Genomic DNA, 26,226 nt, shown 5'->3' with positions numbered 1-26,226 from the left:
AGAGTACTCAGAGAAAACTGCATGAGGAAAAGGATAAAGAGGTTCATTAGCGATTTTATAAACTCTCTTCCGTCGACTTTTATTCTTTTTCAGTTTAATATTTACTTGTGGAAATGAGATGGCGAAGGGTGAATTAATGGTGGTGGAGGTAGTGTGTGTGTGTGTGTGTGTGTGTGTGTGTGTGTAAGCATGAAAAAAAAAAAACAAGTGAAAGAATGGGAATACGAAAACAAAGACTAAGTAAAAGAAAAATGTCAAGTTTATTTTCTCTGGAATACGTGGCAGAAAACGGAAGGATCTCACTTTTCCTGATTATTCTACATTTCCTTTATTTTCTTTTTCCTGGCTGTGAATTTTCGTAAGTTTCTTTCTTTTGCACAAGTTTTTATCCTTTGTGTTTTAACGAAATGCCAAAGTTACAGTGTTTTGTATATCACTGCTTATACCACCGCTACCCCACGCTATTGTGTTCTTACTTTCCTTTTTTTTTTTTTACTTTCCCACAATCATTTTTTTTATCATACCTGTTTCTACTTGTTTTCTTTTTTATTTCCTTATTACTGTTTTTTTTCTTTTCCTTCTTACTGTTTTTTTTTTTTTTTACGTTAGTTTTATTCTCGCCTTTCTTAAGTATTTACCTATTTGTCGTTTTACTGGTTTGCTGTTTATCTGCCTGTCTGTTTATATATCGTCTCTCTCTCTCTCTCTCTCTCTCTCTCTCTCTCTCTCTCTCAGGTACTGTTTCATAATAACGATCTGATGATTAAAGAGATAATTAGCTCATGTATTGCTTACATGTAGTTTACAGTGGAATTTTTTACCTAATTTGGTTGGGGACATTCTTGGCTTCATTATGGGGTAGAGCTCTTAATTGTAGTTAAATATCAAATCGTCAATAATTACGGCTGCGCCAGTATTATGACAATTTGTTTTTTCATCCTGAGTCGTAGGGTAATGAAGGCAAATGTAGGGTAATTTCAATAAGTGTGTAGGGCGGAGACGTCTGTAGAGGTTGGCAACACTGCCCACAGTTTATGATGGTCCGAGTCGGCAAACATGGTGGTCCGACTTGGTATTTCAGAAAATGAGAATGGTCCGAGTTGGTCCACAAGATGGTCCGAGTTGCCTTTTCATAATGGGCCGAGATGGAAAAGGGTCGAGTTGGCCCTACCCCACCTAACCTAACCTAGCCACAGGGGGTTGTATCAAGGCTGACTACAGGGGGAGCTCTCTCCAGTTAGCCTTGGTTGCATCCCCCTGGACCTCCCAAAATACTAATTATCTAACTGTACCCTACTTAATCTAACTTTTCAACCCTTATTACGCAAGAAAATATGCATTTAATGTCCCACAAGTCCCCATGCTTGTTGGAAAGGAGAGGGAAGAGTATGGGCATAAACTAAAATTACATCGCTTTCTGTCGCAATTTTTTTATATGCCACCTTACACATATACGCGTATGAGCAGAAAAAAAAATTAAACTTAACCTAACCAAATTATAACCTAACATTACTAAACCTAACCAATCACAATGGCGAATTTGAAGAAAAATCTCCCCAACAGAAATTTACCCAGCAATTTTTGGTCATATATTCCCCACACACACACAGAACAAATTCACACACACAAAAAATGAAACCTAACTGAAACCCAACCTAGCTGAATTGAACAGAACTTAAGTGAACACACTAACACATCCTAACTAATTCTACCAACTAATCTAACCTAACCTACCTTACCGGTAAATCCAGCCACCCCAAATTCACATAACCTAAGAAACTTAGGTTGTAATTTTTCAAGTTCTCTCATAGGCAATAAAAACCCATAGTATTCAGCCACCCTATCTTAACCTAACCTTAAAAGCACAACTCATTTAGGTTATAAATACTTTCCAAGTTTTCTCCAAGCTAATCCAACATATGTACATTAACCAAAACAGGTCAGAGAAAGCTAGGAAAGAAAAACTATCTTACTATCTTGTACTAGTTAACTCAACCTAAATCTAGTTACTAATTTGTGCATACCACTTTGGTTTAACCTTAATGCTTTTGTGTAGGAAATAGCAGTATAATTTGAAGTATATGCATTACTATGTTGTGATTCTTTTATTATGTTTGATTTAGATTTTAATCACTGGTCATCATCAATAGGTATATGGTCTGATATAGGTACTTAAAAATAAAAGTACGTATGTCATTCCTTTTGCTTTTTTCTGAGTTCATAGGAAGGCTCGTTGCACTGTGGAACGAGGCATTGGCCAACTTAAAAAAAAGATTTCATGTTCTGCATAGTGAGGTGCGTCTCGGTCCTGAAAAGACGTGCAAGTTGATTAATGTCTGTGCTGTGCTTCACAACATTTGTAAGGCTTGGAACATCCCTTTGCCTGATGACAATGTTGAGGATGATGCAGTGGAAGTAGGTGATGGTGCACAGTTGCATCTAAATCCAGGCATTCCTGCTGCCCGCAATGGACATCCATTCCGGGACTATATTGCCAACCTACATTTTCAAGTACGTAGCCTTAGTTCATATCCAGTTTATCAGAGCTACTACATTATAATCATCGGCTGATTTTATATGAATTGTGCTTCTCTACATATTTAAAGAGTTAGTGTCATAATGATTAACACTCCTACATTTAGAGATTTAGAGAGGAAAAGAAGAGACTTACTTAAGCAAGGTTTAGTGTTTTTAATAATATTAAAAACACTATATATTATATAGTATATATGTATATTATATAGTGATTCTAACATGTAGAGAACAGATCTATTACAAACATGTGATGTTTTGATGTCACACATTTGTAACAGATCTATCTCCATATGTGGGAATCACTGTATGTTGGAAACACCAAACCTTGCTTAAATAACAGAAACTCTTCCTTTCCTCTCCCTATTGCTTAACCCAAAATTTGTATGTTCTAACGTTTATCTTTTTGATTGTTTCAGTGATGCATGAAGTCACAACATGTGGACCCTGTCAAGTCAGCATTGCATGTATCTTCATATGGAGACTATAGACAACAAATTCTCTCTCCGAACTACTTTCTCTTAAGGGAGCAGAAGATGGCCATAATATCACTTAGCAGTAATATAGGAAATAAAAGTAAGATGTACAGACTAGTTTTATTTCACATGAGAAAAAGTAAGATTATGCAAAGTCTTAAGTTCTTTTATTTTTGTAGTATTTTGCTCTTTCTTGCCAGTACTCAATCTTGGCTTTTTCCTTGAGCAGCTTCAGCCTACGCTTTTCGTCCCTGTAAACTGCAGTATCAATCTTGGCTTTTTCCTTGAGCAGCTTCAGCCTACGCTTTTTGTCCCTGTAAACTGCAGTATCAATCTTGGCTTTTTCCTTGAGCAGCTTCAGCCTACGCTTTTCGTCCCTGTAAACTGAGTTTGCATTTGCTGCGGCAAAGTCCAAATAATTCATTTGAACATTGCTACTATCATCAGCTACTAGTTGTGGTGAAGGGATCACCAACACCTCCTCCTGCTGCTGATGCACCTCCAGGAGCTGATGCTGTTGGTTGTCCTCCTGGTGGGGGTACTGCTGATGGTCCTGCTGGTGGTCTACCTGGTGCTGCTGCTGGTGGTCCTCCTGGTGCTGCTGCTGCTGGTGGTCCTCCTGGTGCTGCTGCTGCTGCCGCTGATGGGTCACCTGCTGTTGGTCATGTGCCCTGTTGGCCCGCAGCTTCCTAAAAAGAGCGTAAAACCAGGAACAACTTTTAGTCAGATCTTGCAATTTTAATGCTATGCTTTGCCTTGGCCGAAGGCATCTTCACGAGAAAACATGTCAATATAAAATTATTGAAGCAAATGAAGATACAGCATAACAAACTTAATAATACTACACAATAAATCATATGCTAAGTAATATTATTTTTTGTATTACTTTATTAATAATACAAAAGTAGGTATGTAGAGACAAGAAAAGTTGGCGTATCCATTGTAAGTTTACAGTTTATCGTCACCTACATCATGTATAAGGTAAGTTTTGGCAAATAACTTTCCGGGAGGAGGAATACGATTAATTAGTTTAATACTACACAGAAGAGTGTCCGAGGGTTATGTTATGTTAGGTTTGGTTAGGTTTAGTTAGTCTAATATTTCAGAGATCATGTTGAAAATGGGTGTTTTTGTAATATTTCTGAGAACATGTTAAAAATGGGTGTTTTTGGTGTGCTTTATAATGGAGATTGTTTCTTTTCTTGGAAATATGCCATTTATTGTTTATGACAAAAACTTCTAATAATTAGGAAATGACAGATTTTCGAGAAAAGAATATATCCATTATAAAATACATAAAAAACACATATTTTCAACATGTTCTTCTCTAAAAAAGAGATTTGTCTGTTTTCCAAATCTTTACCAAAGTTGTACTTAGTGCAACCTCAACAGGGTTCCTTTGACAGGAGAAATGCCACCAGTAGTTACACTCTTCTCCCCAATCATTTCCTGAACCTTCAAGTCGATGGGATCCAGGGGAGTTGCTTTAGGGCCACCAGCACCTAAAAGATCAATTACACAATTCATAATTAATGCTATGTTACTTTTCTTTGTGTCACATAAATGGCCCGTTGCAAAGCTTTCCTTGGGATTATTTTAGTTTACTTTGTTTATTTAATTTCCCTTATTTGCTTTATATATATATATATATATATATATATATATATATATATATATATATATATATATATATATATATATATATATATATATATATATATATATATATATTTCTACTGGCACTTTGCATAATTTGGTTTGGGTAGGTTATTATTAGTTTGTGTTTTCTTGCAATATTCATGATTTAGTCATCATAATGTTTGGGGGGCTATGTACAAACCTAAACCTTATGAGTGCATTTCATTTTCACTTTATCACTTGCTACTTTTCTGCTTTTGCCCCACCACTAATTTTCAGATTTTCCTGTTGTATTTGATTTTATTTATCTTAGGGAAGGTTAGGTTAGGTTACGTAGGTTAGGTTAAAATAGGTTAGGGTAGGTTAGGTTATCGCACCACCTTTCTTTGTTAATCTTACCAATTATTATTTTGGTACTTTCAACTATCTTAGCCTAACCTAACCTTGAATAAATAAACAAATAGAATAAATAAACAAATAGAAACTTACCTGATTGATTCTGCTCCTTGTTGATATTACCAATCTTCCTCCGTAAGTGGGACAGCATTGTAAACCATTTGTGTACAACTTCTTTTTTAGTTCTTTTCACATGTAAATTGCACGCATTTACAGAGTTCGTAATGTCTTCCCATGCACGTTTCTTATCTGCATGGGTCAGGGAAGGCTGAAACCGTCCCTTTATTATACATCGTTTTTCTGCCATGATGTTAACCAAGCGCAGTGTTTCATCACTTGACCAGTTTGGTTTCCTCTTCCTCCTTTGTTGAGTGTTTGGAGTTGGGTCCATGATGGAGTTTAAATTGTTGTCGGGGTCTTGTTTACATATGAGCACATACTTCCTTCGAACGGCACACATTTATAGTAATACTCATACGTAGATAAATAATACTTTAATATTATAAAAAAATACATTTAAAATTATCTAAAATGCTTTTTTATCAATATTGAGTTTGAAATCACCTGATTAATGCATATAAATAAATGACGATGTCGATAATATGCTAAATGTAGCGCCAGTGAGCGGAATCTTACCAAACAGCTGTTTGCTAGCTAACAGTTGCCAAGTTCCACTTTGTGCATACCTGTTAGCATCTCTCTGTTAGCTAGCAGAAATTGTTAAGGCTAACATAAAAGTTTTCAGCTACTACAACAGAGTCACTCTCATACTAAATTTATCTGTGCTGTATACCTCTCACCTAACTCCTCTGACTATAAGAAATTCTTTGACTACTTAACTTCCAAAGTGGAGCACATTCTGATCTTCTTCCCTTTTGCAGAGATCTCCATTCTTGGAGACTTCAATGTTAACCACCAGCTTTGGCTTTCCTCTCCCTTCACTGACCATCCTGGTGAAAGAGCCTTCAACTTTGCTATCCTCCATGACCTAGAGCAATTGGTGCAACACCCTACTCGTATTCCTGACCATCTTCTTTCCCTCCTCTACTTCAACCAGATGGCACCACTGCTATCACATCTATTTCTAAAGCTGAACTCTTTGCTCAAACCTTTGCTAAAAACTCTACCTTGGACGATTCTGGGCTTGTTCCTCCCTCTCCTCCACCCTCTGACTACTTCATGCCACGTATTAAAATTCTTCGTAATGATGTTTTCCATGCCCTCGCTGGCCTAAACCCTCGGAAAGCTTATGGACCTGATGGGGTCCCTCCTATTGTTCTCCGAAACTGTGCCTCCGTGCTTGCACCTTGCCTAGTCAAACTCTTTCAGCTCTGTCTGTCAACACCTACCTTTCCTTCTTGCTGGAAGTTTGCCTACATTCAACCTGTTCCTAAAAAGGGTGACCGTTCTAATCCCTCAAACTACCGCCCTATTGCTTTAATTTCCTGCCTATCTAAAGTTTTTGAATCTATCCTCAACAGGAAGATTCTTAAACATCTATCACTTCACAACCTTCTATCTGATCGCCAGTATGGGTTCCGTCAAGGCCGCTCTACTGGTGATCTTCTGGCTTTCCTTACTGAGTCTTGGTCATCCTCTTTTAGAGATTTTGGTGAAACTTTTGCTGTTGCCTTGGACATATCAAAAGCTTTTGATAGAGTCTGGCACAAAGCTTTGATTTCCAAACTACCCTCCAACGGTTTCTATCCTTCTCTCTGTAACTTCATCTCAAGTTTCCTTTCTGACCGTTCTATTGCTGCTGTGGTAGACGGTCACTGTTCTTCTCCTAAATCTATTAACAGTGGTGTTCCTCAGGATTCTGTCCTGTCACCCACTCTCTTCTTATTATTCATTAATGATCTTCTAAACCAAACTTCTTGTCCTATCCACTCCTACGCTGATGATACCACCCTGCACTTTTCCACGTCTTTTCATAGACGTCCAACCCTTCAGGAGGTAAACATATCACGCAGGGAAGCCACAGAACGCCTGACTTCTGATCTTTCTAAAATTTCTGATTGGGGCAGAGCAAACTTGGTATTATTCAATGCCTCAAAAACTCAATTCCTCTATCTATCAACTCGACATAACCTTCCAGACAACTATCCCCTCTTCTTCAATGACACTCAACTGTCCCCCTCTTCTACACTGAACATCCTCGGTCTGTCCTTTACTTATAATCTGAACTGGAAACTGCACATCTCATCTCTAGCTAAAATAGCTTCTATGAAGTTAGATGTTCTGAGACGTCTCCGCCAGTTTTTCTCACCCCCCCAGCTGCTAACTCTGTACAAGGGCCTTATCCGTCCATGTATGGAGTATGCTTCACATGTCTGGGGGGGTTTCACTCATACTGCTCTTCTAGACAGGGTGGAATCAAAAGCTTTTCGTCTCATCAACTCCTCTCCTCTAACTGACTGTCTTCGGCCTCTCTCTCACCGCCGCAATGTTGCATATCTAGGTGTCTTCTACCGCTATTTTCATGCTAACTGCTCTTCTGATCTTGCTAACTGCATGCCTCCCCTCCTTCCGCGGCCTCGCTGCACAAGACTTTCTTCTTTCTCTCATCCCTATTCTGTCCACCTCTCAAACGCAAGAGTTAACCAGTATTCTCAATCATTCATCCCTTTCTCTGGTAAACTCTGGAACTCCCTGCCTGCTTCTGTATTTCCACCTTCCTATGACTTAAATTCCTTCAGTGGAGGTTTCAAGACACTTATCCATCAATTTTTGACCACTGCTTTGACCCTTTTATGGGACTGGCATTTCAGTGGGCATTTTTTTTATTAGATTTTTGTTGCCCTTGGCCAGTGTCCTTCCTACATATATATATATATATATATATATATATATATATATATATATATATATATATATATATATATATATATATATATATATATATATATATATATATATATATATATATATATATATATATATATATATATATATATATATATATATATATATATATATATATATATATATATATATATATATATATATATATATATATATATATATATATATATATATATATATATATATATATATATATATATATATATATATATATATATATATATATATATATATATATATATATATATATATATATATATATATATATATATATATATATATATATATATATATATATATATATATATATATATATATATATATATATATATATATATATATATATATATATATATATATATATATATATATATATATATATATATATATATATATATATATATATATATATATATATATATATATATATATATATATATATTTATTTATTTATTTATTTATTTATTTATTTATTTATTTTATTTATTTATTTATTTATTTATTTATTTATTTATTTATTTTTTGCAAACAGTATTAGGTAAAGTGACATGTTTTTCTTTCACCTTACTATCACATTCTATAAGTGTTTCTCCGTCAGTGCGGCATGGTGTTCTTTCCCTGGACATTGGTGTCCTCTTGTCTCTAACCCGCAGCACTTGTATTGGTTGTACAGCCACACAGACAGCCTCGCTAGATCCAGTAGGGCTGTCTTTCCTTTGTATTCCATTGTATTCGTCCTCCTTTTCTTCTTCCTCCTTTTCCTACTCCGCATCCTCCTTCTCACATTTTCCCTTCGCTTACTCTCTAACCTCCTAGAGCCCCCTCACTTCCTCCTCCTCCTCCTCCTCCTTATCGCTCCTTCCTCTCAAAGCCTCAAATTTTTCTCCGGTCTCTCTCTCTCTCTCTCTCTCTCTCTCTCTCTCTCTCTCTCTCTTAATTTATTTCTTTATGTAAAGTGCAGGAATCTTCCCTCAACTAGCTTAGTTTTATATATTTATTTGTATCTGTAGACGTTTAACTAGCCCACTCTTTTATTTGTTTATTTCTGTAAAGAACAGGAGCCTTCCTTTACCGATCCCAATTTTACTTATTTATTTATTTATTTATTTATTTATTTCTGTAAGGGATAGAAACCATCCCTTCACCAGCCCAGCTTTCACACTCTCCAACAGGCACGTGCAGCCTCTTGATTGGCCCATAACAGCCTCACAGATGCCACGCAGCAGCCACTTAATTGCTTGGTAACAATCTTCAAGGGACAAACAGTCAAGGACACTTCTAAGTTCAGCCTAACGCGGCGGATGACAGCCTCTAGCTCGCTCCCCGCTTGCTGCGTAGCCCAGCCCAGCCAGGCCCAGCTGAGACGCCCAGTTTGTGGTTTGCCCAAACAGTACTGGTGTGGCGAGGATGGCAGTAATAGTTAGCAGAATGACCTCGTCACGTGGACTTTGCGTATTACATTACGTGGCGAAGGAAGATGCAAGGCACAGAAACAAGTGGAGATGACTCGTGCATGGCGCCAACCCCTGACTCAAGGGAAAGGGAAACCAAGAGACCCTGAGCCAGGCTAGCGAGTCATTTATGGCTAAGCTCTCCCCAGCCATCGCCCTGCAGCGCACCCATTACAGCTTGATGAAGGGAAAGAAAAACACTGATGCTGGGATAATGGCAGATGAGTGAGCGACATTACACCACCACAACCACCACCACCAGCCCTGACCTTGCTTTAGGAATGTAACAATGCACACTCAGAAATGCAGGGAAGGTCAGGTGACAAGTGTAGGCAGGTGATGGGACAAGACTTGAACCATATTATGAAACACTTCTGCGCCGCACCTCCACTACTTTTAAAAAGCTCTAGTTGAAGTGACACGGATTCTTAAGGATGTTTTTTACATTTCCAGTGACAAAATAACAAGACTTCTACATTATTAACGGAGAAACACCTGAGAACCCGGCGTATAATTTCTGTGTCCTTTGAAACAGTCGTGGTGAGAGAGTGAAGCGTTTCGGAATACGGGCCACAGAATCAGGTGAAGGTCGCCAGCCAGTCAGCGGCGGCGGACGGCGGGAGTACCAGCGTGGGCTGTAGTGTCGAGGAACCTGCCTTGTTTCTTGATTTTCATACGTTTTAAGCGTTCTACAACCCAGAAATTGTTAACGTTGATCCTGGACATTGTACAGTTATAGCAGTTACTGTGTGGTTTTGTATGTGCTGCCGTGGTGTGATTAGTGACAGTGCCAAGTGGCCACCACACAATGTTATTACCACTCAGGCAACAGTGAGTGCTTGCCTCCGTCAGCCACAAAGCTCAGTAACACTGCCTGCTATTGAATTAATGTGATTTTCTTGTTTGCTTATGCGTTTCTTTTACTGGGAACTCATTAATATTGATCTCAGACGTTGTGCAGTCAGAGTACCTATGTGATTTTATATGTGCTGTTAACGTAGTGTGGTGAGTGACATGGACCCAGATAGATAGTCACTGGTCAAAGGCTGTGTTCTGGTAAAGGAAGATGCGTGTCCACTCTTGCGCAGCCTCACCACGACCCATAATCTGATTTTGTCTCAGGAAACGGTGAGTGAGTGCCTTCGTGAGTGACACAGGTGAGGAAGACTGGCAGGTACTGAAATAATGTTTTCACTCGGCTAACGCTTGGAAAGACTTGAGTGGCCTCGGCTTGCTGTCAAGTGTCGTGGTGTGGTGAGGTGCAGAACAACGTGTATCTCAGGGAAGAAAGCAACTTTTGAACTCGCGGAATAAGTAAGTAGAAATAAGTACTTACCGAGTGCTTCTGTTTTCAGATTCGTACAAATCTTACCATATCTTACCTTACTTACGTTATCTTACATTGTATCTGCCTTGCCTTGCCTTGCCTTGCCTTGTCTTACCTTACCTTTTGTTTTTTTAATGTAATAATGTAATAATGTAATTTAATGTAATACCTTCCCTTATTTCACCTCGTCTCTCCTTCACGAAGTGTTGTGCAGATTGCATATTACAAATCATGTGAGTGGCCACGCCAAAATGTAATTCCTAGTATTCTATAAGTTGTATATATTGCAAACTATGGCATTTACTAAAGCTTAGATGTTGGTGACCATGGAATGCAACTCTCTCTCTCTCTCTCTCTCTCGTGGTGAGAGAGAGAGAGAGAGAGAGAGAGAGAGAGAGAGAGAGAGAGAGAGAGAGAGAGAGAGAGAGAGAGAGAGAGGAGGGGAGGGAGCAATAAAACAGGCAGTAGTGTTAGTTATTGGGGTTTTCAAGGGTGTCTGCTTGATGATATCGAAGGTTCAGCGGGAATTCTGTATTGACAACAGGAAAGACACCCATGACAACACAGTGAATTACTATGTTCTTTATAATCTTGAGGGAAAAAAAAAAACAGTGTAGAGGAAGTCACTGGAATTTTTGAAGGTGTTTGTATGAAGGTATTGGAAGTTTAGCGAGAATTCTGTAATAAGAATGACAGCGATGAAAACAGTATCACTTTCATAAGAGAGAGATAAAACAAAAAACAAGAGGCTGTAGTGGAAGTGATTGGAGTTTTTAGGGTGCTTGCATAATGCTGTTGACTTTTGAAATTGCCCGTTTGGTTTTATCAGTAGAGTACTGGAGAAAATTCGCTACTTTATAATAGAAGGGAAACATTTATTAAGCATGTAGCAGCAACAACAATGTGGACTTAAGTAAATATAAGTGGATATTAAACTGCAACTGAATTTTACCTTGTGTGTGTGTGTGTGTGTTCAAGTGCGTTGGTGTATAATATAAAACAATTTTCTTCACCAGCTGAAACAAATCTTATCCCACAAACCTCCAATATCCCACCCTGATTTCGCTGGACGTGGCGGTGACTAGCAGCCGCCGCCGTCGCCTGTCACGGGACCGCCTGCCTCCAGTAATGGCCGTCCTGGTGACGTGTGCCGCCCCCAAGTCCCTGATTTCTGTTGCAGTGAGATCAAAATAATTACTTGATATATAGTTCCCTGTTCTTTCGCCGTGAAGGATTCATGCTTTACCTTGCTTTTAGTTGCAGTTTATTCTTTATTTACGAGGTGCTTCAGAACCATACGATTTTACGAAAGCTAAGTGACTGCTTCCACGGCTCACTCTTTTTTTTAACGTGAAGCCCAGCCTGAATCAAGTGAACGATTTAATGCGCCTTGATTGCTTCCTCTCCACAATTACTTTCATGCATTCTTTTTCTGGAGTGGTTTACATCTTGCGTGAGTTGACTTCCACTCTTTTATGCCTCCAATAATGTCTTGTCTATTTATTCTATTTTTATTGTCTTTTCGTTTTTTTTTTTTTCCTTAAGTCACTTCTGTATTTCTTTCTAGGAATACCACCTTCTCCTCCTCCTCCTTCTCCTCCTCCTCCTCCTCCTTCTCTTTCTCCTTCTCCTTTTGCTTCTCATTCTCCTCCTCCTCCTCCTTCTCCTTCTCCTTCTCCTTCTCCTTCTCCTTCTCCTTCTCCTTCTCCTCCTCCTTCTCCTTTTGCTTGAGTGAGAGAACGAAGATGACGATGATGATGATGGGAAAACCCGGCAGGAAGACTCACATCATGCAAGTTGATCAGAAAGGATTGACGGCACGGCGCGGCGGGGACGGAACCATCAGCTCCCCTACCAACTTGCCCCCAAAATACTCAACCCACAAGCAACACCTGTGCCTCTTAACCCCCAGCCAACCACAACCTGCTTCCTTCCTACATGCGCTTCCTAAAAGAATGGTTCCACTTCCCCTATCACCGCCATCACAACAACAACAACAGACTCTATACGGCCAGTGACCTTAATAGCAAAGCAGAACTTATTGCCACTACAAGGAAAAGAAGAATCACCAGAGCCTGTTGCTTTCTCTCATGTGTTTCCTGCGTACAAGACTGCTTCCACCTTTCCCATCACCACCACCACCACAACAACGGCAATAAATAATACACCAGCCATTGACTTTATCAACAAAACACCACTTATTGCCACTACAGGAAGAAGAAGGAGAAGAACAAAAACAGGAAAAAGAAGGGGAAAAAGAAGTAGTAGGAGTAGTAGTAATAATTGTAGTAGTAGTAGTAGTAGCAGTAGTAGTAGTAGTAGTAGTTGTAGTAGTAGAAGGGTAAAAAGAAAAATAAAGAAAAGTAAAAGAGCAAGAACAAGAAAAAGTACAAGAACAAAAACAAGAACGAAACAAGAAATAGAAGCAGCAGGATCAAAAGAAAAAATAACAACAACAACAACAACAACAACAACAACAACAACAACAACAACAATAACGAAACAAGAAATAGAAGCAGCAGGATCAAAAGAAAAAATAACAACAACAACAACAACAACAACAACAACAACAACAATAACGAAACAAGAAATAGAAGCAGCAGGATCAAAAGAAAAAATAACAACAACAACAACAACAACAACAACAACAACAATAACAACAACAAAAACAACAACAACAACAACAAAAAGAGCGATTTAGCATTTATGTTTCCACCATCGTCATTGCTCTCTCTCTCTCTCTCTCTCTCTCTCTCTCTCTCTCTCTCTCTCTCTCTCTCTCTCTCTCTCTCTCTCTCTCTCAGTTAGGCAGCTGTAACTACAAAGAAAAGTGGAAAAGTTTACAGAGAGAGAGAGAGAGAGAGAGAGAGAGAGAGAGAGAGAGAGAGAGAGAGAGAGAGAGAATAAGTTGGCTTGTCAGTAAATTACGTTTGTCATGCGAGGCTCGTGATGGTGGTCACCCGAGGGAGTGTAGCGGGTTAGCGGAGAGGCCCCGTGACCCGCCTGTTCCACGCCATTTGTCGCCACTAAAAGAGAGAGAGAGAGAAAAAAAAAAAAATAGAGAGAAAAGATACATGGAAGGAGAGAGTGAGCGAGTGACTGAGTGAGGGAATGAAGATGATGTTGATTTTGATGGTTAGATGCACAGTCACTTCTACTAATGTTCAAGTGATTGTTTTATTTATTTATTTTTTTTTATTTAAGCATGTTTTATTTTTCTAATATATATATATATATATATATATATATATATATATATATATATATATATATATATATATATATATATATATATATATATATATATATATATATATATATATATATATATATATATATATATATATATAAGCACGTGTTTTGCTTTCATGGTGCGTAGGTACAGAACAGGCAGAGAAATGTATGGCTATTCTTCGTACTGATGCACAGGCGCTGGTCTTGTCATTGCTGTTGTTGTTGTTGTTGTTGTTGTTGTTGTTGGTAGTGGTGGTAGTGGTGGTGGTGGTGGTGGTGGTGGTAAGCAACACAAAAGGGTGAGAGACACTTATCAAGATACTTATCCTTCAATTTTTGGATAATACAATTGGCTCTTTAGGGACTAGAATCTCAGTGATCCTTTATTTTTCTTCCTTTTTGTTGCTCTTGGCTAGTGCTATAATAAATAAATAAATAGATAAACTTTCCGAAAATTACTGTCATGTTCTTGCCACCACAGCTTTCTTGCTTTCATGAACTGATTGATTCAAGGTCAGTGGAAGGATACTGGTGTCTGTAGCCGGTGTCAGCAACGTGCAGGAAGTGAAGAGAGCACTGCACTGGTCTGTCAGGGCTTGATGCTTTTATGGACCCGAGACTGATGGAACAAGCTAAGTTGATGACGAGATATTTGAAGAAATTTTGGCTGATACATTTATTTTATTTTTAATTGTCTGCTTTGTCTGGGCCATCCCGTGTGCGATTGCCGGCCTGGTGTGTAGATAGATAAAATAAATAGGTAGATTTTTAGGTGTTTATTCAGCCCGCCATGTGACCTCTTGACGTGAGAAGAATACAATACTAGGTCAGTGACGCTCCGTTGCACAAAGATCACTTGAGTTAAAGTGAAGTGGAGTTGCTTGAATGGTGAGTGCGACTGTTGTGAGGCATTATGCATGTGTGCAACGTTATTCGCTCCTTTACATTCACATGCTTTGGCTTTATAAATATTCCCCCGCTTTGTTTACACACAAGGTTTTACGAGGCAACCTGTGTGTGCACTTAACTGTTTCCCGCACCAAGAGCCCGGGCAGCGGCGGGGCACCAGGCGGCGGCACCAGGCGGGGGCACCACGGGGGTTTAAATGTAGGAATGATCAAACAGGAAGGTCGTGTGAAGAAACATTTCTGGGTATGTGGAGCAGGTGGGTCAATAAACCTTCACTGCTTTCCCGGAGGTGAACCCGCCGGCCTCAAACCGCCGAAGCAGGGGAGGTGAGGGGCTGGGAGGGGAGGGAAGGGGGAAGGAAAGGGAAGGGGAGTTGCTTGCCGGGGTCACGCGGCGAGTGGTAATACACGGAACAGTCATGCATCCTCAAGGTCGGGTCAGGCAGTCATCCTTCCGTAACGTACTGGTAGTGCTTCTTATCGATAGTTCGTATTAGCGCATTTCAGAGCGTTATGGTGCATTTTTCTTTTCTTCTTCGTATACTTCCGTGCCTTCAGTCTTTCAAGGTGATGTCTACAAAGCGCCACTCAGAAGAGGAGCTAAGTACAAGGAAGGAAGCTCGCTGGGAGGTCTTTGTTCTCCAAGGCTCAGTGACGCGCATGAACACCGATTATTGCAGACACACAGTGAGGAGCGGATGTACTTACTCATAACCCACAGGACAACATTCCCTTCGCCTCCTCGTCTCAACATTCTCTTCACCTCCTCGTCCTTTCTCCCTCCACACATCCAACCAACCGTGTTTCCCGCCACTGCTCCACTCACACCCATTACCGCCTGGCCAGCACACCACCACCAGCGGCACGGCCCTCCCCACCTGGCCATCATTTACTCATCCTCGCTGCAAATAACCACATCCTCTTATTTACGTCACCGATAACTCTTGGCAATCAGTTGTAGGAATTGTACACTTTGTAGGAACGGGCGATACGCTGCTGCATCCCTGCCAGAGCCTTGAGGGAGAAGAAAACAAACCAGTCAGGTAATACGCCTTCAGGAAGAGGGAAGCATCTCTTACAGACTGAGATGGTGAGGACAATGAACGCAAGAACACAAAGCATAAAGTGAATATGTAGCTTTTGCTTTTGCCTTAAGTTCGCGATACGCTCAGTATGAGAGAACATCTTCACATTTTCTTGGTGAGTGATGTGGTGATGATAGACACGGTAAAAGCAAAAGCGCCCACAAGGAGGTATAAGTTGCAGTTGTTACATTATTTGTCAGTGTTTTGCTCAGGTTGCTGTATTCCTCCCTGTCTGCCTGTCCCGTGGCTGTGATCCATCAGTGTCCAGCGCACGTGACTGTTTAGAATGAGCCTGGAATTGAGGGAAAAAGAACAGTATGTACACAAAAGTATAGTGTGGACGTATGAACACACACACACACACACACACACACACACACACACACACACACACACACACACACACACACACACACACACACACGCGCACACACACAAAATTTCTCTCTCTCTCTCTCTCTCTCTCTCTCTCTCTCTCTCTCTCTCTCTCTCTCTCTCTCTCTCTCTCTCTCTCTCTCTCTCTCTCTCTCTCTCTCTCTCTCTCTCAGAAAAATATTATAACAGAACATAATTGGTCAGCCCTGGAAGACGCGCTCAGCTGACCTTCCGCAACTTGTCTTTCTCCCTCACGCCACACGACGGAAAAAAAGTTAATTCTCTTCTCTCCATCCTCCTTTTTTGGCTCGCTATGTCGAGTACGCAACGCCGCTCGCAAGGTTAAGAATTTCGATACCGCATTTTCAAACGTTCAGGCGTCTTATCTCTATTACTGCCAGACATTAGTTATTCAAGGGAGTTTTCATGTTTGTAGTGACAGTTCAACCAGGATTTTACATTAATGGGAAAAAAGAAGATACTGCAGAACCTGGCTGATTGTCTTTAGCTTTTGAAAAAAATAGGTGTTATAGGCGTTTCAATATACGAACCTATTGGCATATCAAAGCAGGAAAATCAACATAAGGGAAGGTGCAAGTTGTTAGACCTATACCTGACAGTACCTGATTAACCCTTTCAATGTGAATGGTACATGTTATCTTAGCAATCTTAGGCAATTTAACCCACTACAAATTAAAACCCCTTTCACTCCTATCTGGTACATCTTTCCTTAATTACTAACCACAGTGATACATATTTTCTTGCCCTACAACCACCTCCAAACATTGTATTTACCAAGAATTACAAAATCTAATCTTTTTATTTCCTTTCTTGTAGATGTTTATTTAGTGTTGTGAACTGTTACATACCGGAAGGAAAGGGTTACACTACAAGATATTGCATGACACCTTTTGCCGAGAGTGTAGTCTTTCAAAATGCTCATCTAAACTTACACAAGGCCATTATGTCAAGCTGAGAAGATGCTGTAGGGATCAAAGAGTTAATGAATAAATGAATGAATGAATGAATTGAGTGTCACGTGCATCTCTTGAAATGGTTAACTATTGGTGGACTCCTTGTGGTGTTTAGGTGACTGTATGATGACTATCTGTTATGTATATATGTCTGTGTGGCATATAGTACAGGTGAACATACTGGTGTGGGTTAATACAGGGAAGAAATAATGTTGTACCTGACTGTACTAGGTATAGCTCGGTGTGTGTGTGTGTGTGTGTGTGTGTGTGTGTGTGTGTGTGTGTGGCAGAAGTGTGCAAGGCGGGCTCATCGCGGCGTGAAGGAAAGAAGCCTTTTGTCCTTTCTCTTTTTGAGCAGTTCGGGGTTGGCGACTCCAGAACGGGCCAGAAGTGGTCGTGACGGAACTAATCTGCTGCCTTTTATTATGATTCACTTTATGCCTCCTCATAACACGCGCGTCGACTTCACAGTTTTATAGGCTCCTCAGTCCTGCTCATTTTTACATCCCTGAAGGTAACCATCGCCGCAGTCTTGGCAGGGAAGCACACCGTGTACTTACCGCTGATTTAGGTCTCACCTTTCCCGGGAACACATCAGCAGTCATCATCGCGCTTCGCCGTGCAAAAATTTTAATTTTTTTCCTTGCGTGTTTGCACCGGGCAGGTGAAGACGTGATGGTAGGCTTTGTCGTGTTTGAATTTCCTGTGTCTGGAAAAGAGAGAAAAAAATGTGGGGCTGGACATGTGATCGATCCTACGGTGGACTGACGCGTGAACACCACTGACAGGGGATTACTTGACATTCAATTGTGATATATATATATATATATATATATATATATATATATATATATATATATATATATATATATATATATATATATATATATATATATATATATATATATATATATATATATATATATCACACACACACACACACACACACACACACACACACACACACACACACACACAAATGCATTAACACAATATTAGCCAGCTGCAGCGGGGTCACCGTGCCGGGCCACGGGCTCACCACTGCACCGATGACGGTGGTAAGGAGTGGTGCGCTGAGGCGGCCCATGGGTGATCATGATCCATGAAGATGCCAAGTTTTTCTCAGGGTGTGAGGGCGGGGCAGCCGCGATTTGGGCTCATCACCGAGAAATTAGATGCAGCCGTTACCTGGCCATGGGACGCCGCCCTCTTGTGTGCGGGGATGACTGCGGCGGAGAATGACGGTCAGGTTGGGAGTCTGCATTCACTGTGACATGGCGGTGAACCACTGCAGGAAAACTTTCAGGCAGGTCAGCAGGCAAAGACAGCGCCGCTCACGTTTTGGTGTTAATTGAGTTACACCCAATCTAGCAGAGGCGAGGGGGAATTCAGTGGAATGTTGATATTCTACATTACTTCCTTTTCTTAATGTTTCTTTGTATACAATCTTAACTTCCTTGGTAAAAGGAAGCCATTTGTTTGTACGAATGAACTGTCAAGCGACATCATCATTAATAAATCAGGTACTTGTGATTATGAAGATGAATGGTGTGGAAAAGAACGCCCCTCTCCCTCCTCCTCTGTACTCAGTGAAGAGACAATGAGAGGAGCCCGCCAGTGCCAGGCAGGCTGCTGCTGGCGTGGGGAGCGGGAATGGGCGCGGACGTGATCCTGTTGACAGCGCACACCCACCACGCCGAAAAAAAGGGACCGGAAAGAATAGGGGTGAGCAGGACGCCCTGCCTATGGCGCCTCCCCTCCTCTCTCCTATCCCCGCGCCCACAAGTGTTGGGTGAGCGGCGCAGTGGAGCTTCCGGTGAAGATCCTTTCCTTCTTTCCTTTTAAGACTTCCTAAAACACTCTCTGCTCGTGATTTTTTCTTTAATCACTCAAGTAGAAATCAACATCACACTAGACGGCGTTCGTATTTCATGATGCTTTTGTAATATCTCCTAGTGTCATTCCACCCTCCGTCCTGCCGCTGTCTGGACCGCCAGCACCCATAACCACCATCGCGGGCCGAGCGGCTCCACATCAATAAGCTTAAACTGACTGACGTCATCTCCTCGTGCTGGAGTGGTGTTCTGAATGTCAGTGAAGCAGAGAAGTGGTCGTGATGTGAACATGACTCTCTCCTTCTTTACGTGGAAACATTCCTTGAGTATGGTGGTGCATTATATACTTTCTTTCATAAATAAATGACAGAATTTTCGAGTTTGGGTATATATATATATATATATATATATATATATATATATATATATATATATATATATATATATATATATATATATATATATATATATATATATATATATATATATATATATATATATATATAGTCAGATTTTCATGGATATTTTTCTCATTTTAAACTATCATTGGAATCCTAGAAAAAAAAAAAAAAAACATTGAAAACCACAGTATTTCCCACTAGACGTTGTTAAAAGTAGTCGAAATATTGACGCCGAAACGTTGAAGAGCGTGACCTTGGGACTAGATTCTGAAACCTGCTCCGCAGTTCCACTACTTTCAAAAGGCTCCAGCTGAACCTACATCGGCTTTAGGGGTATCTTTTATGGTTCTAGTAACAAACTAACAAAATTTCTTCATTGTCAACAAGAGAAACAGTCTTGAGAGCCTGGCTAATAATCTCTGTGACCTTTGAAAATAGTCTTGGTGAGAGAGCAAATCGTTTCTGAATACCGGTTTTGGTGTGACGGTATGTGAGACAACGCTCAGCAGGGATGTTTCTTGTCGAGCAGTGCACACTGTCTCCAGCTGGTGCCACAATTAAGAAGCTTTTTAGGCTCATTCCCTCTAAGTTGAAACTGTGGACCTCTTGTTAAGTTTCTTCAGTACTTTCCGGCCATTACACCCTCAGCTCACCACGCCGCCAGCCTGCCTCCCGCTCCTCGCAGACCCTGGCAACAGAAGACTTAGGTGTGTGTGTGTGTGTGTGTGTGTGTGTGTGTTGGTGCTTAGTCTGTTGTATGTGTACGTGTGCGTGTCTGCCTACATGTGTGTGTGTGTGTGTGTGTGTGTGTGTGTGTGTGTGTTTAAGAAATCAACAATCAACAGTAATTTCTTAGAACTGCCAGCCAAGTGTGTTCCAGTAACGTCATCTATTGTGTGTGTGTGTGTGTGTGTGTGTGTGTGTGTGTGTGTCATGTATCATATTCGTATTTGGTAGAAGATACGAAGGTAACGTAAGAATCTTAACACTTTCTTGCTACAGATATCGACACTTCTCTGTCACAACATGAGAATGACAGCTGGATCTTAATGTCTTGTTCATTCCTTGATTTGATGCGTGTACTGACATGGAACAAAGTTAGGGAAGATGAACAGCGTATGAATGTGTTCTTGCATTTGTCGTGGAGAGCTGAGTCATCACTTTGCTGCAGTTTTATTTCTTTAAGCCTGGGTTTTCATTTGTTTATCTATTTTTAATCTATTTTTTTTATCTGGATTCCCCGCTCCTATCACTATATAGAAGGTGGCATCACTAATGGTCACAAGGATAATGCAATCAGACTTTTTCACTAAAGATTTGACATTTTGCACATTCATCACTCAATCAAGCCACTTATCCTTCAGTTTTGAATAATCCTTTCAGCTTTCTGTTTATGGTCTGGCACATCAGTGGGTATTTTTATTTATTTATTTATTTTTTTTGTCCTAGGCCAGTGTCCCTCTTACATAAAAAATCCAGTATGCTTAATGAAGGTCAAGTTGATCAGTATTGTAGTACTCTTTAATTTACTGAATAAAACAAATAACTTTAAACATTTTCTCACCTCATATCATCTGCAAGAGCACACTAAATACTAGAAAGGTAACATTAGGAACCAAGCAACTGCCTCAGGGTGACACTGTGATTACAAGACAATAAAGTGATGCTGTGTTTTAAAAGATATAAATCATCATCATTAGAGCTTGACTTGCGCCTCCATGGTGTGTGTGTGTGTGTGTGTGTGTGTAGGACCGCCACCACACTACCACAGCGACACAGTTACCTGACCCGCTCACTAGTTGGCGCCATATGGCCAACACAACACCCACTCATCTACACATCCCCGCACGCCCGCGCATCCACCTCCCCCTTCACTTCCTTTCTTAATGTTAACAACCGTCATCATAGTCATATCAGACACCTCCTTTCTCTCGTAACTCGTAACTTTCATCTTCGTTCATGCTTTCTTGCTTCCGAAATTGAAACTCTTTTCCTACTCCTCCTCCTCCTCCTCCTCCTCCTCCTCCATATATTATATCATTTGCTATTGTTTCTGTATCTCTTCAGTGATCTCTTCAATATGGTGTAAGACAATGACAGATAGATAAATGGCAAGTGAGCTTAGAAGATGAAAGGAGCTGCGGTGTGTGTGTGTGTGTGTGTGTGTGTGTGTGTGTGTGTGTTCATGTCACGCTACAACCCTCCAACAGTCTTCCTCTTTGTTGCCACCTTCTCTTCAGGATGCTAAGGAAATTGACACGAAACAAAAATTTGTGATGTAAGTTTCTCGTTAAGAACAACTATCGCTAACCAAAACCAGTGAACCGTGGGGCGTCAAGGCTCATTAATAAAGATCGCGTCACAGAGAGCTGGCATGCAGTGTCGGCAGAGGGGATGCAGGGAGGGACGTGCTTCATGCTGATTTCCCCCCCAGCCCGTTAGGAGGCAGTCACCATTACTGCCTTGATGAGATGCAGACACGGCGGTGGAGAATGGCGTGAAAAAAAAGAATAAATAAATAAAAAAAAAAGACTTGTTATAGGGAAAAGTGATCTGAATTTTTGCTTTTTTTTTAGTCTAGTCCATATACGTCTCGTTCCTGAAAGTTTGGATGGTCGAATTACAGTATTTCTTGGTGGCACTGGCGCGGAACAATATTCATCCGTATTCTGAAACACTCCCGCGCCCAGACTACTTTCAATAAGCTCTACTTGAAGTTACACTGCTTTTCAAGAATGTTTTTATGGTTCTAGTGACAGATTAACAAGATTTCTATATTATTAACAGGACAGGAGAAACACTCTTGAGAATTCGAATAATCATCTCTGTGGCCTTTGAAAATAGTCGTGGTGAGAGAGCAGTGTTTCAGAATATGGGTCCAAGTGTCGCCAGTAGCGGGTGGTGTCGTCTTCCCCTTGTCCTGGCGGTGGCGGTCACAGTGGTGTTGATGGCAGCTTAATGGCATCATGTCAGTGATTATTGACTACTCGATCATTCACGAAAGAATAGCCACTTCCGGTGGGACTCAACTTGGGATCAGGGAGCTCACCACTTCCGTGTGATGACCACTTGCCCACCGCCTCCCTTTGCTGAGGTGGGACTCAGAAAAGTAACTTTCGTAAACTCTTACACAGGTAATTGAGTGTGCTTGTCTTAAGAGGCACCTTTTCCAAAGAGAGAGAGAGAGAGAGAGAGAGAGAGAGAGAGAGAGAGAGAGAGAGAGAGAGAGAGAGAGAGAGAGAGAGAGAGAGAGCACTTGTTTTGACAAGGGCCAGCCTGGTATTGAATATCGAAGATAAATTTGAGACCCAATTTGCTAGAGGCCAGTGTTAATAAGTAAAAATCCATGTAAGATTACATTAAAAAAAAAAAATGATAATACATAGTCATATTGAGACATCCACACCCGCATCCACATCCCCCCCCAAAAAAAAAAATAAATAAATAAAAAATAAATAAATAAATAAATAAAACCAAAAAACTGGATGTCTGAATTTGATTTTCGATAAAAGCTGTTTTCACCCGTATGTGTACACACACATCTGCATTTTCAGACATAAGATAAAGCTCCAATATGCTATAACTGGCAGACAGAAGTGTGTGTGTGTGTGTGTGTGTGTGTGTGTGTGTGTGTGTGTGTGTGTGTAGGGGGTGGGTAGAAAGTTTAAATAGTCTGTGGAAACTCAATTTTCTTTCTATAGTATTGCTAGAAGAAAGCGAAACATTTTATGGTAGACTTGTATAAATGAAGCTTGAAGACTGCATGTGTTGTATATGCATGTTTGTAAGTGTAGTGTTTCCAAACATTACTTTCTTATTGTTCTTATTAGACCTTTGTTAAGTGCGGCAAGGAATGCTGTGTAGAATGGTAATAGTTTAATTATTAAAGATTACAAGCGTTCATTCTTTTAGGTGTATACATTATCTTGTAATAAAAAAAAATAAAAAAATCATCCTTAAGAGTGAAATAAGCGAGACTGCACAAATATCACCTGAAAACTTCAACAACTTCAACTACACTACGGCATGTTAAATGTGATCGAGATAAGACATGTAAGTGTTTGAGAATCATAAAAACTCCCCTGAAAACCCCCAACAACTTCCACTACAGCAAACTTGAATCGATTATTTCTTGTTCCAGCCTGATTAGTTACCCTGAGAATTTTGCGTACGTCACCTTTGTTGTATAGGGAATATAACAAAGGTGACGTAAGCAAATTTCTCAGAATCAGTAATCATGAAACAACTAGAAATAATCAGTTGAAGCTTGAAAAGTCAGATTTAAAAAAGAAATAGTAAGGTATTGGTTCTCAAATAGAGTAAATGAATGGAATGGAGTCTGCAATGAGGTTGATAATGTTGAGTCATTAGGGAGCTTTAAAGGAAGGTTACACACGTTCATGGATGAGGATGATAGGTAGAAATAGGTAGATATGCTTCGTACAGGGATTGCCACATGTGGACCTGTTGGCTTCATACAACCTATCTTACTTTCTGATGTTTCATAAGTTAAAAGTTTTTGCGATATGACGCCGAAGTGTTTGAGACAACGATCTTGGTAAAAAGCAAGATCTTAGTGGCATCTCAGAGAAAGGCAATCCAGTTTAAAGGCTCATGACTAAACTATCTTTTCTTAACTAACCATGTGTGTGAGGAGATCGAGGAAGCCGTCCAGGGTGTAGTTGTTGAGGCTAGGGGAGACGGTGAGCTCCAGCGGGTACAGGTACACGTTAGGCTTGAGGCGCGAGTAGCTGTATTCCGTATTGGCCATGAGCAGGTGAACACGACACCCGCGCTGCCCCATCTGCCGAGTGTCATGTTGATGTTAGTGTGTAATGTGCTGTAGGGTGAAGGCTCTTGTAATTCAGTTTGGGATTAGTGCTGAAAAGGTAAGTTTAAGTTGTATTCTAAGTTGTTGGTAATGTGTTCTCGTCTAGGTTAGGTGTGATAATTAATGTTCAGGTGTCCAGGCACAATGTAGTGTCTCCTGTAGGGCAATTTCAAGATAGAGATGACTTTACAGACCGTTGCTATAGGGAAGTCGTATGTGAATTATTGCATTTCCATATTTTCATATAAACACTACTGTTGCTGGTCCTCCTCCTCCTCCTCCTCCTCCTCCTCCTCCTCCTCCTCCTCCTCCTCCTCCTCCTTCTCCTCCTCCTACCACCACCACCACCACACAACACGCCTCCCCTTCCCTCACCCGGCACTCACCACAGTCTCAAACTTGATGTCGTTGCGGTTGATGCCGAAGGAGTAGATGCGACAGGATTCCTGCGTCGGGGTCTCGGGAAGGGCATCCAGGCATATGTAGGTGCCCTCGTGGCCTGAGATCTGAGACACACACACACACACACACACACACACACACACACACACACACACACACACACACATAGAAAATAGTAATTACTTATAGAAGTTTGAATACGTAATCAGTTTCTTCGTTTACGTCGTACTGGAGTTATTTATTTATTTATTTATTTTTAGAGAACAACATTATAATGCTATATTTAATCAACCGTTTATGTATATTCAACTTTCATCATGCAGATTTTTTCCTAATACTCCCCCACCAACACCTAGACACACACACACACACACACACACACACACACACACACACACACACACACACACACACACACACACACACACACACACACACAACAGGTAGATTTATTGACTACAAGCTGAATACATATTTATAAATTACTTCAGCAAATAGGTCTATATAATGATACCCATTATTACATACACATTAGCTAGCTGTAGTCTAAGAACATTAGTTACACCGCAACACACACCCACCACCCACACCCACCCACACCTCAGACTCACCATGCGATCTTCCGTCTCCAGCACAGAGGAGCCCGGGATGACCTGAGAGTTGGAGCAGTTGACGGTGGTGACGGTGATGAAGTCGAATAGGTCTTCAATACTGGACAGGAGGTAAGATGGGCGAGTCCTAAAGGAGATGGTAGCTGTTTGTGGCTGCCTGAGGGGGTGAAAGGAGGAAAGTGAGTGTGTATGCTGATGTAAATGTCTGTTAATAATTGGTATGGTGTTATTTAGTTCATGCAAGTGATTACCTGATAGAGGGTAACATGGATGAGGAAGTGAGTGGTTCTCATGTTGAATGCCCTGTGAAGAAACGTGCTTTTAATAGTGATCCTTATACGTAGATGGCAAAGTGGAGGGATTATTTTATTATTTTATTTTTTTAACGAGAGAGATCGGCCAAGGGGAAAGAAAGGATAACATGTCCACTCAAATGGAGAACCGAAAAAAAAATGCAGTTTATTTTTTGTAGTGTCTTGATACTCCCGTCAGTGATACGTACGCGCTCCCGAGTCTTGTAGGGCACGGTAGCATTTATCAGCATACCCTCCAGCAATGTGGCGTGTGTATTGGTCAGGTGTTTCAAGGAGTCCTAACCCTTTGACCGGTATTTGGTACATCTTTCCCTAATTACTAATCACTCTGAGACATCTTCACTTGTTAAGTAGCCTCTAATCTGTAAACCCAGTATAAATTTCAAAATCTCTTCCTTTTAATCCCCTTCTTTCATGGAGCTGCTTATAAAGACCACTTCTGGTGCTATTAATTGTTTCGTATCGCAGTCAAAGTGCTAAGCTTCCTTGAGTGTAGGTGTAAGTGCCGTAATGCAGGTATTGCCACTCACCTGAACAGCAGCACAGTGGCCAGGACAGAGTAAGCCAGCAG

At 40.5% G+C, this 26,226-nt stretch overlaps 2 protein-coding genes and 1 long non-coding RNA gene across 4 annotated transcripts in view; 2 read left to right on the top strand and 1 right to left on the bottom strand.

The window, feature by feature from the left end:
• The first annotated feature begins 2,189 nt into the window (after positions 1-2,189).
• LOC135098382 (uncharacterized) lies at positions 2,190-3,652 on the top strand. Of its 2 annotated transcripts, none has more exons than XR_010266924.1 (3): positions 2,190-2,511; positions 2,952-3,108; positions 3,514-3,652. It is a non-coding gene; the product is annotated as an uncharacterized LOC135098382 (long non-coding RNA). The 2 variants fall into 2 exon arrangements; XR_010266923.1 differs by having other exon boundaries at positions 3,456-3,593.
• LOC135098381 (myb/SANT-like DNA-binding domain-containing protein 4) lies at positions 3,118-5,480 on the bottom strand. Its single transcript, XM_064000719.1, has 3 exons — positions 5,136-5,480; positions 4,393-4,510; positions 3,118-3,697 (listed from the first exon to the last, which is right to left on the bottom strand). The coding sequence occupies exons 1-3, from the start codon at positions 5,431-5,433 to the stop codon at positions 3,166-3,168; spliced, it is 948 nt and encodes a 315-aa protein (XP_063856789.1). The 5' UTR covers positions 5,434-5,480; the 3' UTR covers positions 3,118-3,165.
• Positions 5,481-9,961: 4,481 nt separating this feature from the next.
• LOC135098399 (uncharacterized) overlaps positions 9,962-26,226 on the top strand; it is a 47,567-nt gene continuing 31,302 nt past the window's right edge. The window contains exons 1-3 of the mRNA XM_064000729.1: positions 9,962-9,995; positions 10,481-10,672; positions 25,363-25,452. The gene's annotated coding sequence lies outside the window, so the exon portion shown is untranslated. The remainder of the gene's footprint in view (positions 9,996-10,480; positions 10,673-25,362; positions 25,453-26,226) is intronic.

This window comes from Scylla paramamosain, unplaced genomic scaffold (assembly GCF_035594125.1).
Source record: "Scylla paramamosain isolate STU-SP2022 unplaced genomic scaffold, ASM3559412v1 Contig59, whole genome shotgun sequence".
NCBI classification, from domain to species: Eukaryota; Metazoa; Arthropoda; class Malacostraca; order Decapoda; family Portunidae; genus Scylla; species Scylla paramamosain.
The sequence above is the reverse complement of the archived record's forward strand: the minus strand, read 5'-3'. Positions and strand labels throughout refer to the sequence as shown.

Excerpts from the sequence above, each read along its gene's own strand:
- LOC135098381 (XM_064000719.1), bottom strand. The coding sequence starts at position 5,433 with ATGGACCCAACTCCAAACACTCAACAAAGGAGGAAGAGGAAACCAAAC. Across the intron at positions 4,511-5,135 it reads CAAGGAGCAGAATCAATCAG|GTGCTGGTGGCCCTAAAGCA; the intron begins GTAAGTTTCTAT and ends TTGATCTTTTAG. Across the intron at positions 3,698-4,392 it reads GTCAAAGGAACCCTGTTGAG|GAAGCTGCGGGCCAACAGGG; the intron begins GTTGCACTAAGT and ends CGCTCTTTTTAG.